This window comes from Protomyctophum bolini (genome assembly GCF_963924005.1).
Source record: "Protomyctophum bolini genome assembly, chromosome: 4".
Lineage (NCBI taxonomy): Eukaryota > Metazoa > Chordata > Actinopteri > Myctophiformes > Myctophidae > Protomyctophum > Protomyctophum bolini.
The window spans coordinates 51,825,225-51,842,724 of NC_137865.1; the positions used below are offsets into that span (position 1 = coordinate 51,825,225).

General features: G+C 44.2%; 2 protein-coding genes across 3 annotated transcripts in view; one reads left to right on the forward strand and one right to left on the reverse strand.

Annotated features, from left to right (window-relative positions):
* Positions 1-1,451: 1,451 nt before the first annotated feature.
* Positions 1,452-17,500, forward strand: part of LOC308313637 (CD81 antigen-like) — a 39,154-nt gene continuing 23,105 nt past the window's right edge. For both annotated transcript variants that reach the window (XR_013963902.1, XM_080760860.1), the window contains exons 1-2: positions 1,452-1,708; positions 8,126-8,240. Coding sequence is in view for 1 of the 2 variants with exons in the window: in XM_080760860.1 (XP_080616986.1) it covers positions 1,643-1,708; positions 8,126-8,240 (181 nt within the window). In the remaining variant the exon portion in view is untranslated. The remainder of the gene's footprint in view (positions 1,709-8,125; positions 8,241-17,500) is intronic.
* Positions 10,955-12,394, reverse strand: LOC308313852 (E3 ubiquitin-protein ligase TRIM35-like; the record flags this gene model as incomplete). The annotated part of the gene is made up of 1 exon (XM_080761180.1): positions 10,955-12,394. One exon carries the CDS (start codon positions 12,392-12,394, stop codon positions 10,955-10,957), a length of 1,440 nt encoding a protein of 479 aa, XP_080617306.1.

Sequence of the window (17,500 nt, forward strand, 5' to 3'; positions counted from 1 at the left end):
ACCACTCTGTTCAAATGGACGCTGTTCCTCTTCAATTATGTTCTCTGGGTGAGTCGAGCATTTGAATAGATCAAAAATAGTAGATACATAATTATCCCATTCTGACCGGGCACCCATTTTGGTGTTAGCATCATGTTATGCTTTACCTATTGAAAAATAGCAGATCTACAAGCTCATATCGCGCCACTATCGCGCCACCGAGTGGCGCGATACGAGCTTGTAGGTCTGCTATTTTTTGAAAAATCGAAGAGCGACTGACATTTTTAGAATCTGATCTCAGGTCAGAATGGGTTCATCAGACCAGTGTGTTGTCCAGTGGAAACCTCGTATGAATCTGATCTCAGGTCAGAATGGGTTATAGAACATTGATATGATGTTTTGTTTTGTTGTTTTTGTTCTTTGTTGTCTTGTTCCTGTTAACTGTGTTGTCCTGTCTGTCTTTGTTTTTGTTTTACGTTATGTTTGTTTGTTTGTTTTAGTTTTGTTTTCTTGTTTTTTCCTCCTTCTGTTTGTTTTGTTGTATTATTTTACCTCTGAAAGCCATTTATCTGTTAGAAGGGTTAAGGCACTATAAGCTATAGGCTTCAGCCTAACACCTTTTTGGTCAAAATTAAATAAAAATAAATAGAAAATAAAAACATCAAACATGCATTGGAGGCACAGCCTTACATCCTGTGTTTTAAACTGCTTTAATCAACAGTGTAGGCTGAGCACCAGATAATGGATAGTTAGCCGCCCTATAGGAACCAATTACACCAAATTAGTATGAATGCAGCCTCTCCCTGCTAGTGTTGCCAGATTTTGTGACAGAAATAAGCGACGAAGTCTATCAAAATAATTATATTATTATTATATATATACTATATGTATATATATAGTTTTTTTTAATATATATATTTTTAATAATAATAATAATAATGAATAAATGCTGATGTACAAGCTCACAGCATGTTGCGAGCTTGAACATCTGCTATTTTCTCCCAGATAGTGGGGAGAAAAAGTGATATATTTGTTTTAATATAGGCTACGTTTTAAAATAAATAACAATTCTGTTACGGGGGTCTCTCCTATGATCAATCAATCAATCAATCAATCAATAAATCAATCAATCAATCACAAAACATTTTCTTTCCTTTTTGAAAGCCCAAAGTCGCTTATACTAAGCAGACATGGCAACCCTGTGCTCCCCTCATGCACATGTAGAGAGAGAGAGAGAGAGAGAGAGGGGAGAGGAGGGGGGAGAGGGGAGTTGCACCACTCAGTTCACACGGGTGTGATTCTTTTTTTAACAGACGGGTAAAAGGGGCAGTGGGCTGAGTGAAGCCCCCCCCCCCCCCCCCCTTTGATGTCTATCATGTGCGCACGTGCCTGGTGTGTAGGAGGGGGAGGAGTCAGAATCAGTGGGAAATAAACACATCCTGCACTCCGCCTGTGAATCACTCTGTGTGTGCGTGTGTTTGTGTGTGTCTGTGTGTGTGGTGGACGTCACTTATCACTGCTGTACAGTGTACACTATACCTACTACACTTCAGCGAACCATCACCACTGTACAGTAGGCTTACAGTACAGTACAGTACAGTACAGTAACAGTACAGTCCGCTACTATTCAGCGTAGCTCCGTGCGGATCACCATCTCGACACCATGGTCGTAGCCGGCTGCACCAAGTGCATCAAATACATGCTGTTCTTCTTCAACTTTGTTTTCTGGGTGAGTCGAGCGTCATGTGTCTGTCTTTATTATTATTATTTGTCCTTTTCTTCAACTGATATTATTTGAACCAGCTCCTTTGATGATATAAGGATCAATTTATACTACCATGTGTGTTTGATCGAGAGCTTTGATTGATCCGATATAAGGGTGTCTAATCTTAACGCACAAGTAGCATATCCGTTTGGTGTGTAATTCCATTCCCACTGTTGCTTTTCCAAGGCTTCATAACTATATAGAATAAAGTCAACCTGAGTTCTGTTCTGCGATTGATCCACATTCAGAGCATCTGTTATTCTATTTGTAGCCCTAAGATTAAGACTATATATATTTGTATCGATTCTGATTGTTTAATGTTTATTGTTTATAAGGATCCCCATTGGCTTTTGCCTTGACAAAAGCTAGTCTTCCTGGGGGGTCCGAGCAAAGGCAATACTTACAATTGTTTACAAACACTAACTCAAAATAAAACATATATCGATTCTGATCAGAATGAATTGGTCATACAATCCTGCAGATCTAAGACCAGAGTGTATAAATCTTAGGCTACATAGTTTGTTTGTTTGATTGATTGATTTAAATATTGTATTAACAGATTGTAGAATTACAGTACATTTCAAGTATACAACTCAATACAAAGACCGTTAACTGACACCATAAAGCTTGTTTACAAGAGGGTCCACCATGTTCAATTCATCATAACATTAAGTTATTATATGAGACGTAGAAATATACACTCATAGCCAAAAAAAAAATATATATATATATATATTACAGTGAGGGGGGAAAGGGGGGGGGGGGGGTTCAGGTTATTTTAGCTTTGCAGAGTGGTTTATTTTAATGAATGGACTCTGAATCCTCCCTACAGTCCATAGTGGTGATTACATTAAACTATACACTACTATTGAAGTGGTTCTGTTGGCATGACCGGTTGGTGGGTGGTTATGTTGGGTGGACCGGTGGGTTGGTGGTTCTGTTGGGTGGACCGGTGGGTCGGTGGTTCTGTTGGGTGGACCGGTGGGTTGGTGGTTCTGTTGGGAGGACCGGTGGGTTGGTGGTTCTGTTGGGAGGACCGGTGGGTTGGTGGTTCTGTTGGGAGGACCGGTGGGTGGTTATGTTGGGTGGACCGGTGGATTGGTGGTTCTGTTGGGTGGACCGGTGGGTTGGTGGTTCTGTTGGGAGGACCTGTGGGTGGTTCTGTTGGGAGGACCGGTGGGTGGGTGGTTCTGTTGGGAGGACCGGTGGGTTGGTGGTTCTGTTGGGAGGACCGGTGGGTGGTTATGTTGGGTGGACCGGTGGATTGGTGGTTCTGTTGGGTGGACCGGTGGGTTGGTGGTTCTGTTGGGTGGACCGGCTGTTAATGGTTCTGTTGGGTGGACCGGTGGGTGGTTCTGTTGGGAGGACCGGTGGATGGTTATGTTGGGTGGACCGGTGGCTGGTTATGTTGGGTGGACCGGTAGGTTGGTGGTTCTGTTGAATGGACCAGTGAAGGGTGGTTCTGTTGGGTGGACCGGTGGCTGGGTGAAACCAGAGCGGTACAATACTGTATGTTTATTACAGGTTATTTTTAAAGATTGCCACAAAATTTATATTTTCCCAGTTTTTCATGTTGTCTATGAGGTGACAGTACTCCATTAGACACCCTGGAGTCTACTGTATGGCCCTCATTTATCAATCGAGTGTAAAATCTGCCACAGATTCGAGTGCAGGTTTCGTAGTACACCCACGTCGCCACGGCATTTATAAAGTTATCGCAAACAGCTGATCCTTCCTTAATTTCGTTCTGACGTTAATAAATGTGACGGCTGAAATCTATCTGGCACGCCCTATGAAATCAAGCCTCGCCCTCGTTTTTGCGACTGAACACATGAAATACGACCTGTGGGAACCATGGAAACCATGTAAAAAAGTTTCTCCCGTGCCTTATTGCTGCCCCTCACCCACCTCTCTCATACACACACACACACACACACACACACACACACACACACACACACACACACAGGAGCACACACAGGAGCACACGCAACTTGCAAGCCTATAACTAACTGGTGTCTTGTTAAATAAATAAAGAACGAACACCTGCATGAATTACAAGTTGTAGGCCTACCCTGTCTGTTTCCCGCTCACCTCGCTTGCCTTGCTGTCATGTCCACGCACGCACCTACATGACACGTACATCGACATCGCATCGCCATGAATGGAATTAGTTTGTAGGCTGGCCTATATACATTTTACCCATTCGTGCGCAGTGCATGGCGAAGGCGTGATACTGCGCACTGCTGTGATATTAAAGTCCTGTGGATGACTCAGTGATGCCTGCATGAGAGATAGGCTATCATGTCGTCAAGGCAGTCATAATCAACGTTTATGTATAGTGATTTGATCATTGATGAACGAATCATAAACATATGGATGAAGGCTTGCTTGCATGTGTGCTGATATGTGTTGGCGACGCAAAGCCGCGGTCCCGTCCTCCCGACTCCCGAAAATGATCTCGCTTTTATCTGAACTGTCAAAACTGTCAAAACCTGTCTAAGCACTTATTTAAATGGTGAATGATTAAGCCCCTTACGCCTATAGCCTGCTAGTACTTACTACAAATAGGCAAGCTGTATGCTTGTCATTGTCACTTGGAAATAAAGGCGTGCAGTCCATTTATGCCTTTTTTTAAATAATATCATAATCACATATGCCGCATCACCGCATGCGCTCCAAAATCATCTCACAAGTGCGCTTGCATAACAAGGCCAGTAAAGCACTGTTTGATTAAGCACAAACTAATACATTGTAAACATGTTATATTGTTTTTAATTGCGCGATTTTAATTACTTGTAAAGTTGGAAATCTCTCCCTTTTTTTTACATACACATACCGTTTGAAATACGAGTGAAAACATATGTTTAGATGCCTGTGACAGCGTGTCAGCAGTTCAGACAATGCTGCTCCGCTTGTGTAAGACAGAAAAAAATGCGTACGCCAGCTGAGGAGCAAACGTGGATTTTGAACGTTGTCACGTTCAATTTCAAGCTTTGGCGGAAATGGTAAATGTCAAAAATGTCGGCAATTTCGGCGTGCACCCATATTTTGGCGTACGCACGGTTGATAAATGAGGGCCTATGTGTCTATGAGGTGACAGTACTTCATTAGACACCCTGGAGTCTACTGTATGTGTCTATGAGGTGACAGTACTTCATTAGACACCCTGGAGTCTACTGTATGTGTCTATGAGGTGACAGTACTTCATTAGACACCCTGGAGTCTACTGTATGTGTATGAGGTGACAGTACTTCATTAGACACCCTGGAGTCTACTGTATGTGTCTATGAGGTGACAGTACTTCATTAGACACCCTGGAGTCTACTGTATGTGTCTATGAGGTGACAGTACTTCATTAGACACCCTGGAGTCTACTGTATGTGTCTATGAGGTGACAGTACTTCATTAGACACCCTGGAGTCTACTGTATGTGTATGAGGTGACAGTACTTCATTAGACACCCTGGAGTCTACTGTATGTGTCTATGAGGTGACAGTACTTCATTAGACACCCTGGGGTCATTTTTATGTGCAATGGTGCATTAACTTTGTATTCAGGGTTTCTTCCTGGAGGCTGAACCCTTGACAGTCAAACGGGCCAATGAAATAAACAGTGACGTAGTGACATCACACTATCAGCCCCTCCCCTAACCCCTCCCCCTCTGTCATACAACTACAGCTGTGGGTGTGGCTTCAGTTCAGGTGGATCACCACCCATCACCACCCACCAGGCTATCCAGGCATACTTAATGAACTGGTGGGCGTGTCCACATAAAAGCATGATTTTAACAAATACTGTGCACTTTTTGGAAAAAAAGTTCTTCCTCCTCTATATTATAATAATACCTGATGATCATGTTGTTTTAGGGTGGCACTCCATCTTTAAAATGATGCCTTTTCTCCCATGAATAGACAGAGCGTTATCCTTCTCTGCTCTACTCGGTCAGAAACACACCACGCTTCTGATATGATGCCCGTGTGTGTGTGTGTGTGTGTGTGTGTGTGTGTGTGTGTGTGTGTGTGTGTGTGTGTGTGTGTGTGTGTGTGTGTGTGTGTGTGTGTGTGTGTGTGTGTGTGTGTGTGTGTGTGTGTGCGTGTGTGTCTGTGTGTGTGTGTGTGCGTGGGCGCGTGTGTGTGTCGGTGTGTGCATGCGTGCGTGTGTGTAGTATTGTTTTTAGCTCTGTCCGGTTGGAGGAAGCGGGTCTGTTATTACACAGTTCACTGACATGGCTTTGTTGGAGTTGAAGTTATGTTTGCCCAGATAGAATCACCACGGTTGTTCAACGCGCGGTCCGGGGACCCCCCAGGGGTCCCTGGAAAGTGTCCTAAACCAGTGGTTCCCAAACTTATTTTTTACCCCCCCCTCCCCCCCAATCAGTGTTGTTCTCGTCGACTAAAACTAAGACGAAAAATGTTCGTCGACTACCTATTTTCACTGACAAAAACAAATGGAAACTAAATGAAAACTAAGCCACGATGACTAAAACTAAGACTAAATATACTGACAATTTCGTCGACAACTAAAAACTAGACTAAAATGTTAGGAAGGGACTAGTGGACAAGAGATCCAGTATAAGTCATTTTACACTTGGTTGCATGCTAAAAATAGCTGATCTACAAGCTCAGTGAGCTTGTAGATCGTCTATTTTCAGCAAGTGTAAAATAAGTCATTATGACGGAAACAAGGCCCGCAAAAAAAAATTTTAGTCGACTAAATCACCTGTAGATTTAGTCGACTAAAATCTTATGACATTTATTCGACTAAAACTAGACTAAACACTAGAACATTCCAGGTGACTAAAATGTGACTATAAGACTAAGTGAAAACTATTCAGGAGACTACGACTAAAACTAAAATAGAAATTTGCTGCCAAAAACAACACTGCCCCCCAATTGACACTAATTATCCCGCGGACCCCCGTTTGAAAATATTCTCAACCCGTCTAATTTCAAGGACCCCCAGTTTGACATGCATCAGTCTACAGTACGGACCCCCCATTTAATGGCATTTCTATCTCTGGGACCCCCTGATTTATATTGTAAAATCAAATCAATTTAACTCTTGAGTGTATACAAAGGAAAAATGAAATGGTTCAATTTGTAAACTCTCAGAGTTACAGACCCATGAGGGTCCATTTGGTTCCTAACTAATCATTTAGCTGGAGACCCCCTGGGGAGGCCCTGCCCCCGAGTGGCTGCACCCTATTGTTCGTCGACTACCTTTTTTCACTGAATGGAAACTAAATTAAAACTATTAAGCTACGGTGACTAAAAAACTAAGACTAAATATACTGACAATTTCGAAAACAAATACAAACTATATCATAGACTAAAATGTTAGGAAGCAACTAGTGTAGAAGAGATCCAGCATAAGTCATTTCACACTTGGTCGCATGCTGAAAATAGCAGATCTACAAGCTCACAACGACTGATTTTGGCGACCAATTTGACGAAATCAACACTGATCTCCTCACTGGTGTAAAAGTCCCTACTTAACCCATTCTGAACGGGATCCCATTTTGGTGTTAGCATCATGTTATGCTTTAGCTATTGAAAAAAAAGACCAGTGTGTGTCCAGTGGAAACCTCGTATGAATCTGATCTCAGGTCAGAATGGGTTGATCAGACCAGTGTGTGTCCAGTGGAAACCTCGTATGAATCTGATCTCAGGTCAGAATGGGTTAAACATTCCAGGACCGTCCCGTTCCGTCCTCATTGTCCCGCAGCACGCCGCCAGAATCCATCACTTGTCACCTGGTTTCCCTTTCAGTGGCGCTACGCCTTTAGCCTAGCGTTAGCGTAGCCTAGCCTAGCGTAGCGTCAGCGCAGCCCGCGGCTCTGCCGTTGACATCAACAAGCCGTGGTCTGACATGATGGAGCACTTCCTGTCAGCCCGGGGGTTATTCTAGTGTCACTGTGTGAACCTCCACTTCCTGCCGACACGGAACCGGCTTCCTGTTTGGTAGAGGGAGTCTGAGGGAACAATGAACTAGTTCTGAAACTAGTTTTATAAACACAGGAATGAACTAAATGAACTGGTTCTGATACTAGTTTAATAAACACAGGAATTAACTAAATGTAACTAGTTTTATGAACACATTGGTAGAAATGAAACTAGTTTTATGAACACATTGGTATAAATTATACTATTTTTCTGAACACATTGGTAGAAATTAAACTAGTTTTATAAAAAAAATTGTATAAATTATACTAGTTTTATAAACACATTGGTATAAATTAACTGATACGAGTTATAAATACATTTGTATAAATGAAATGATGCAAATGAACCAGTGCTGATTAGCTGCTATATAAACATGAACGCTATGCAAATGAACCCGTCCGTTGCTGATCATAGACTTAACGAGCTTTCTCCTCAGCTGGCAGGGGGCATCGTCCTGGGCATCGCGCTGTGGCTCCGCCACGACAGCCAGACGAGTCACCTCCTGGTGCTGCAGTTTGATGGACACCAGGCGCCAAGTACCTTCTACATCAGTGAGTACACATTACAGTACCTTCTACAGTATACATTACAGTACCTTCTACATCAGTGAGTATACCTTACAGTACCTTCTACATCAGTGAGTTCACATTACAGTACCTTCTACATCAGTGAGTACACATTACAGTACCTTCTACATCAGTGAGTACACATTACAGTACCTTCTACATCAGTGAGTACACATTACAGTACCTTCTACATCAGTGAGTACACATTACAGTACCTTCTACATCAGTGAGTATTGATTGATTGATATATGTATTAACAGTTTGCAGAATTACAGTACATTTCAAGCACAAACTCAATACAAAGACTGTTAACTGTGAGTGGACGACCCAATTAAGCATTACACTTGTTTACAAGAGAGTCCACCATGTTCAATTCATCAAAACATTTCGAGACGTACAAATAGACACTTCTATATAGCCAAAGAACAGAACAGGAATTCATCATAAAGGAAGAAAAAAGGGAAAAGAAACATTGGGGGGTTGGGCGGTGGGAGGGGATTCAAATAATGTAGTCCCTTGTTTGTGCCGAATCTGGGTTGCACACGGTTAGTTGAACTCCCTCTGGTGTTGTGGGTGTGGAGTGGACTTCGTTGACATTAAGGAAGTATTTAGACAGGTACATCGGTATCTTAGTGAAGTATTTTGACAGGTACATGGGTATCTTAGTGAAGTATTTAGAAGTATTTAGATTGCATCCAGCTCACTGATGTGCTATCGAAACCAATTGCTTTTAGCTTGTTAGCCTTTTGGAGGTCCAGCATGACCATGCCACAGTATTTGCCAGCATCCACCTCGTGTTTGATCAAATAGAGGAGGCGTGTGTCAGTGGAGTGGGAAGTTCTGAAACCAGATTGGAATTCGTACATCAATTTATTAGTGGCAAGATACTTTTCAACCTGTTCATAGACTATTTTTCCAATCACTTTCGAGATGGAGCTTAGAATAGAAACAGGGCGGTAGTTGCCGGGTTCTAGTTTACTCCCTTTCTTGTGCAAGGGGGGTTACTTTGGCCAGTTTAAAATATTGGGGGACCTGTCCCTGTTTGATGGAGAGGTTTAGGCCTACTATGTGGGTGATGACTGGAGCTATGGAAATGGCTGAGTCTCTGAGACATTTGGAGGGAATATTGTCATGGCCACAGTGGCCTGGTGGGGTTGGAGGGCACTCCGTTTTTTAAGTTCCATAGGAGTATGAATCGGCCCATAGTGCGACGTAAATTGAAATGATGACCTCTTCGGGGGTCAAACAGGTCTGAGTAACTTGGGTTGGTTGTTGAAATAAGACCATTTTCAAAAGGGAAATGTGTCATAGCCATATAGGCCTATAATGTGAAATGGATCTTTCACTTTTAATTTACAGTTTTTAAGTTTTTAAGTTGCATTTGATATTAATTTTAGCTGCCCCCGCCCCCTTGCATTGTAACTTAATTCAAACTCCATTTTAACCTTGGATAATAACGTTTATTTGTATTTGTAGGCTAGAGCTCCTTTCATACATAAATGCAACTCAAAGTGCTTCACAGGGCAGAACATAAAAAATAGCAATAAAATACAGGCAAGCAGTTAGAAAGTAATAATGGTAAAGATAATACAAAATAAAAGCATAAAAACAGAGATGGATGACCTACGGACGGCTGCAATTCTAAACTGGCCCCCGTAAAAACTGAAGACTGAAGAAGAGGAGGAATTATACATATTTAATGTGTCAATACATTTAGGAAACAAAGTAGGGTGATGCTGACACTGATGACATCACGATGAGGACAAAATCTGTCGAGCTGTTCCTGAGAGCAATTTCCATTAAAGCACCCGATATGATAGGAAAGCCTGATTGTTCAAAATTGATTATTTGTGTGGGCATAGAAAACACATATGGGAGCCCCAAAAACACGAAATAAATTGAAAAAGTTGAATTTTATGTTACAGCATAATGTTACTTAGTTGTAGATTTCATAGACGTTGTTTGACAACTCTATCGTCAGTGTTTTGTGTCAATTAATGTTGTGTATAGCCCCGCCTATATACAGGTTTAAAGTTTTTAGTTCAATGTTTGTTTTAAAAACGCCATTGACAATGAAGGGAAAATGTACGTCATCTTGTCCCTAAACACACAACATTAAATGTCATTAACAATAAAGACAATTTGTTTAGTCACCGTTTGTTTTACACAAACATCACCAAATCAACACGAGTTAGACTGTAATATATTAGCGCCCCTCACTTCACACAGGTGTGATTTGTATTACCTTTATACACGTACTTGGTCTGTCTTTTTGTTCTTCTATAGATCTCTTTTCATACAATAGCAGATCTACAAGCTTGTAGATCTGCTATGTTTGGATATATTGATCAGAATAGATACTATAGGGATCAAATGGTTAGTGAATACAAATATGAAAGAAAATCACACTTGTGTGAAGTGAGGGGCGCTCTTATCATCATACATCACATCTCGTGCTAAGCCAATCAAATCATTGCTATGGGGTTCACACACACACACACACAGATGCATGCATAGGAGGCGCTAGCGAGCCTCACAAATCACACCCTTGTGAAGTGAGGGGCACTCTTATCATTTTGTAACTGAATGACACAATCATTATAAAATAGTATTAATAATTATTACATAATAATAATGAGTAATTAATGACCTGCCATGAAACGATTAAGCCCTTTAATCAATACATTCTGGAGGTGTTTTTATTGGACGCAGACACAGATCTTCCCTGGTAACATCTTCAGAGACCGATCATTACCATAATTACCATTCAAAATGAATGGAAACAGTGCCTCAGGGAAGGTGTGTGTGAAGGTGTGCAGGTGTGTGTTAGAATCAGGATCAGAGAAGGACAGCTGTCCTCTGTCCCAGTCCAGCTGGACTCTGATCCTCCGGGGTTTCTCATTCACTGAGAGAACAGTCTCCTCCTCCTCCTCATCATCACCATCAGGTCCTGGTGAGGAGTATGCTTTGTATTTATCCCTATATAACTGTATTATCCAGCCTCCTCTCCCTGAGTCTCCCTCCCTCCAGTACGACTCCTCACACACACCTACCTCCCAGGATTTATTGTCTCCAACCTCAACATCCCAGCTGTGAGACCCTGAGTCAAAGCCCTCAGAACCCTGGACTCTGAACCCGTCAAACCTCTCTGTGTTGTCAGGAAGCTGCTGTATCTCTTCTTCACATCTCACACTGGTCAGATCATCAGACAGCACGAGATGTAGACCAGCAGTGTTGAGGTCCAGGACGACAGGAGTGTAGGAGACAATGTCCTTCATCTTGTCCCAGACTCTGAAGGTCAGGTTCTTCAGGTGTTTGGCCTGGTCTATCAGCGCTCCTCCTGAGAGCGGCGGTGGGTCCTGCAGGGTGAGCTGGACTCCCTCCATGGTGGTCTTGTAGTTCTGCAGGAAGGAGACGTGGTCGTCGGCTCTCAGCTGGTCCTCGGCAGCTTGGATTGCGTTGGAGAGGGTTTCCATTTCTCTGCTCAGAGCCTCAATCCTCTCCTTCATCTCCTGACTCTTCTGAGCTTCTTCCTCCCGAAGAGCGGCCATCCTGGCCTCCTCTTCCTCCTGTAGGAACCGGCGGAGATTCTCAAACTGTTCCTTGATCTGCGTCTCTGTGTTCCTGGCCTGAACCTTCATGTGATTTTCTGTTATGTCATAATTTGTTTTAACTTTATCAAAGACCTTCAGTTTCTCCTTTAAAGACACCAGTGATTCCTGGACCTTCTGTCTGCAACGTCCAGACGCTTCGTCCACGGGTAAGAACTTGTGTCCGGCGTGTTTCTCTGAGTCGCGACACACGAGACACACCAGCTGTTGGTCGTCCAGACAGAAGAGCTTCAGCTTCTCAGCGTGTGCGCTGCAGAGGACCTCCGAGCTCAGCAACCACGAGCTCCGACATTTCTCCTTTAAGAGCTTCTTACACAGCATCCTCAGCGCAACATTTAGAGGAGGAATATCCTTGGAGGATCTTCTCTGACAACGAGGACATTCCCTCGTTGGTCTTTCCGTCCACCATTCCTGCAGGCAGTCTTTGCAGAAGCTGTGTCCACAGGACAGCCCGACGGGACGCTTAAAGATGCCACTGCACACGAGACAGTACAGATCCTCTTCCCGACCAGTCAAACGGGAAGCCATTCTGGTCTTCCGCTCCCTGACGCTCCCCGATCTGGAATGTTCTCTGAGGCTGTCGTTACGCCGGAGGAATACTACAAGAAAAAACGACAACAGTATAACATTATGAGTATCAATAGTAGTAATAGTAATGATAATGATAATGATAATGACAATAATACATAAATGTAGCTATACATAAAAGTGCTTTACAGAGCAGAAAAGATAATAAAAACAAAAGCAAAACAAAACGGCATGCAGTTAAAAATATAGGACAATAACGCAGTGTCAAATCAGGCAAAGGCAGTGTATTCATACAGTATTCATATTAACATTAAAGATGGAGTGCCGTGAGTTTCGTATTTGTTCCATTTTCTCATGTGTTTATTATACAACAACAACAACAACACCAACAACAACCTATTAGTTTAAGCACTTTTTTCCAGGTGCTTGAACACACCTGGACTACATTTGATAGTACTCTAACTGGAGCTAATGCTATTAGCTAACTGGAGCTAATGCTATTGCTACCTGGAGCTTATGCTATGAGATAACTGGAGCTAATGCTATGAGTTAACTGGAGCTAATGCTATTAGCTAACTGGAGCTAATGCTATTGCTACCTGGAGCTTATGCTATGAGCTAACTGGAGCTAATGCTATGAGCTAAATGGAGCTAATGCTATGAGCTAACTGGAGCTAAAGGGAAGCCATAACTAAACACAGTGAGTGAACCAAGAACAGAACGTCGGAAACGAACGAAAACCACGGCTGGGAGGTTGTGACAGAGAAACATAGTTTCTGGTAATAAAAATACAATGAAAAGAATAAAGGGAAAACGATGCAGAGCGGTTCAGGTTTTACGGGGGCCAGTTTGTAATTGCAGTCGTCCGTAGGTGCCCTTTGAGAGCGGGTCTAGGGATAATAATCTTTCTGTTCTTACCTCGGTGGAGATGGTATCAGATAACAGTCTGTCGGTCTGCCAGGGTGTCTAAATTATCCTCCGTCTATTAATTAATGGATCTATTTATTTATTGATTGATCGATATTTGTCTCTCTGGTTGTTTTTCGCGTCTCAGTCTCTGACGAGAGAATGTCAGTCTGAGAAAAATGCTGAGACGACTATAGATGGAAACGGACTTTGATTCATGTCCGTCTGATAACAGGAATGACACACACACACACACACACACACACACACACACACACACACGCACATTAACTGTACTGTCATAAGACAATGAATCAAAGTTCATGTAATTGTAGATGGCTGGTTGTACTGTTGCTACGAGGCAGGAATAAATGTTGTTTATTTGTGCTTTATGACTCTATGGAGACTCTATGAGACTCTATGAGACTCTGTGGAGACTCTATGAGACTCTATGGAGACTCTATGGAGACTCTATGAGACTCTATGGAGACTCTATGTAGACTCTATGGAGACTATGGAGACTCTATAGAGACTCTATGGAGACTCTATGGAGACTCTATGAGTCTCTATGGAGACTCTATGGAGACTCTATGGAGACTCTATGAGACTCTATGGAGACTATGGAGACTCTATAGAGACTCTATGGAGACTCTATGGAGACTCCACCATTACAACTGTTTCTAATACACAAGATGTGGCTCGGGGACCCCCCGGGGTCCTTGAAGGCCTTCCAGTGGGTCTCCAGCAACATGTGGTCCTAAAACATCCAATTCAGTTTAAAAACACTTAAAAATAAGAGGCCAATGTGAAATCTTTGGGGCAGAGGTTCAGCTGTGATATTCAGTGTGTGTGCAGAGTTTCGCTGCGATCAAGCCAATGGTGTCGGAGATTAGCTGTCCACAGACGGACGGACGGAGTGCAAAACATACTCTCTCCCCATGCCTTCGGCCTGGTGGAGACAACTAAACATACTCTCTCCCCATGCCTTCGGCCTGGTGGAGACAACTAAACATACTCTCTCCCCATGCCTTCGGCTTGGTGGAGACAACTAAACATACTCTCTCCCCATGCCTTCGGCCTGGTGGAGACAACTAAACATACTCTCTCCCCATGCCTTCGGCCTGGTGGAGACAACTAAACATACTCTCTCCCCATGCCTTCGGCCTGGTGGAGACAACTAAACATACTCTCTCCCCATGCCTTCGGCCTGGTGGAGACAACTAAACATACTCTCTCCCCATGCCTTCGGCCTGGTGGAGACAACTAAACATACTCTCTCCCCGTGCCTTCGGCCTGGTGGAGACAACTAAACATACTCTCTCCCCGTGCCTTCGGCCTGGTGGAGACAACTAAACATACTCTCTCCCCGTGCCTTCGGCCTGGTGGAGACAACTAAACATACTCTCTCCCCGTGCCTTCGGCCTGGTGGAGACAACTAAAAATACTCTCTCCCCGTGCCTTCGGCCTGGTGGAGACAACTAAACATACTCTCTCCCCGTGCCTTCGGCCTGGTGGAGACAACTAAACATACTCTCTCCCCGTGCCTTCGGCCTGGTGGAGACAACTAAACATACTCTCTCCCCGTGCCTTCGGCCTGGTGGAGACAACTAAACATACTCTCTCCCCGTGCCTTCGGCCTGGTGGAGACAACTAAACATACTCTCTCCCCATGCCTTCGGCCTGGTGGAGACAACTAAACATACTCTCTCCCCATGCCTTCGGCTTGGTGGAGACAACTAAACATACTCTCTCCCCATGCCTTCGGCCTGGTGGAGACAACTAAACATACTCTCTCCCCATGCCTTCGGCTTGGTGGAGACAACTAAACATACTCTCTCCCCATGCCTTCGGCCTGGTGGAGACAACTAAACATACTCTCTCCCCATGCCTGTGGGATGTTCTGAAGCTGGATTGGAATTTGTGCATTAACTTTTTTGTGCCAAGATACTTTTCAACCTGTTCATAGACTATTTTTTCCATCGCTTTTGAGGTGGAGCTAAGATTAGAAACAGGGCGGTATCGTTGCCGGGGTCTAATTTACTCCCTTTCTTGCTCAAGGGGGGTTACTTTGGCCAGTTTGATGTCTTGGGGGACCTGCCCCTGTTTGATGGAGAGGTTTACTATTATGGGTGATGATTGGAGCCATAGAGATGGCCTAGTCTCTGAGACTCGGCCACTGTGCTGTGCTGTGCTGTGCTGTGCTGTGCTGTGCTGTCCTGTCCTGTCCTGTGCTGTGCTGTGCTGTGCTTTGCTGTCCTGTGCTGTGCTGTGCTGTGCTGTGCTGTGCTGTGCTGTGCTGTCCTGTCCTGTCCTGTGCTGTGCTGTGCTGTGCTGTGCTGTCCTGTGCTGTGCTGTGCTGTGCTGTGCTGTGCTGTGCTGTCCTGTCCTGTCCTGTCCTGTCCTGTCCTGTGCTGTGCTGTGCTGTGCTGTGCTGTGCTGTGCTTAATGTAAGCCGCTCTGGATCAAGAGCGTCTGCTAAATGCCTACATTGTAAATTGTAGGTATAGGTATACAGTACATCAGTACTATACTGTATACAGTACAACAGCATACTAGCACTAGTTTATTTTTAACTCTTATGAAAACAAGCGGTTAGGTTAGGTTTGGGCCGGGCCGGGCTTTGGGCCATGAGGGCCAGGCTGGTTCCAGGCTGGGCAGCGCCGGCGATGCTAAAAACATCCACGCAAGGGCTCTCATTTTCCTGGGACCGTAATGAGCACGTGTGAGCCCGGTGGTTTATTGGAAGGATCAAAGGGCGTGGTGCCTGCGTGTGTGTGTGCGTGTGTGTGCGTACGTGTGTGTGTGTGTGCGTGCGTGTGTGTGTGCGTGCGTGTTTGTGTGTGTGTGTGTGTGTGTGTGTGTGTGTGCGCGTGTGTCCTGTCAGAGCTGTGGGGGACCCAGCAGGCCTCTTGATGTTTGCCCGATGGGTGGGCATGCAGAACGGGAGGGTTAACCACACCGACCGCGCCCTCCCTCCTCCTGCTATAAGAGGCCTCCCCACCAACCAACCAACGCTCACATCAAGCACAGGCCGCCTCCTCCCCTCCCCCCCTCCCCTCCTCCTCCCCCCCCCCCCCCCCCCCCCTCCGCTCCGCGGCGTCTATATAAAGGCCAGGCTGGGCCCGTGGTGGTCGGTGCCAGAACTGCTTTATACTTAGTGAGGGAGTGGATCTTAATGAATGGGACTTAAAGTCACTACAAAGTATGTCTGTGGACCCAAAAACACAACGTTCTCATGTTGTACGTCCTGGACTTCTGAGAGTACATTTACTGTTCTACTGAGAGGTGAAAGTAACTGAGTACTTAAAGTAACTGAGTACATTTACTGTTCTACTGAGAGGTGAAAGTACCTGAGTACATTTACTGTTCTACTGAGAGGTGAAAGTACCTGAGTACATACTTACAGTACATACTTACTGCTGTGCAACCTTGAGGTGAAACAGGATAAAGTAGAGCACTCAGAAAGGAAAAACATGATCCATATAAAGTCAAGGTACTGTTAGAAAAGCTTAAAAAGCAGACATGGGAGGGAGGGAGAGAGAGAGACACAGAGACACAGACAGAGAGAGAGAGAGAGAGAGACAGAGAGTTCAGGACACTTTTAAATACTTCAAATAGCCTGGAATATTATAATTTTATAATACTTCAAATACATGGACACATTGGACAGGTTGTGAACTTGTAGATCGGCTATAATGTGTGACCTATTTATTATAAAGATAGTGTGTGTGTGTGTGTGTGTGTGTGTGTGTGTGTGTGTGTGTGTGTTTCCTGGGGATGGGTAGGTCAAAGGTCACAGCAGAATTGTTTTCTGGGGGATGGGGTCTCTGAGCGCTACTTCCTGTTCCTGACACACACACACACACACACACACACAGGATCTGGGATGTGTGTGTGTGTGTGTGTGTGTGTGTGTGTGTGTGTGTGTGTGGTGTGTGTGTGTCCATTCACAAACAACGTCCTACCACGGGTTCTCAAGCCACGGGTCGGGACCCCTTTGGGGGGGTCACCGGGGGGTCTTTATGACAATCTGACATTGTCAGATTGTCATAATTATGTGACCACATTTGACTGAGGGACTGCTATTTTTGTCATGTCATGTGAAAATAGGTGAATCATAGCTTCAAATGGACATATTGGTTGTTCAGTTTGACCCACCAGTTTTGGAGATATGGCTTATAGAGTAATGTCTGGCAGAGAA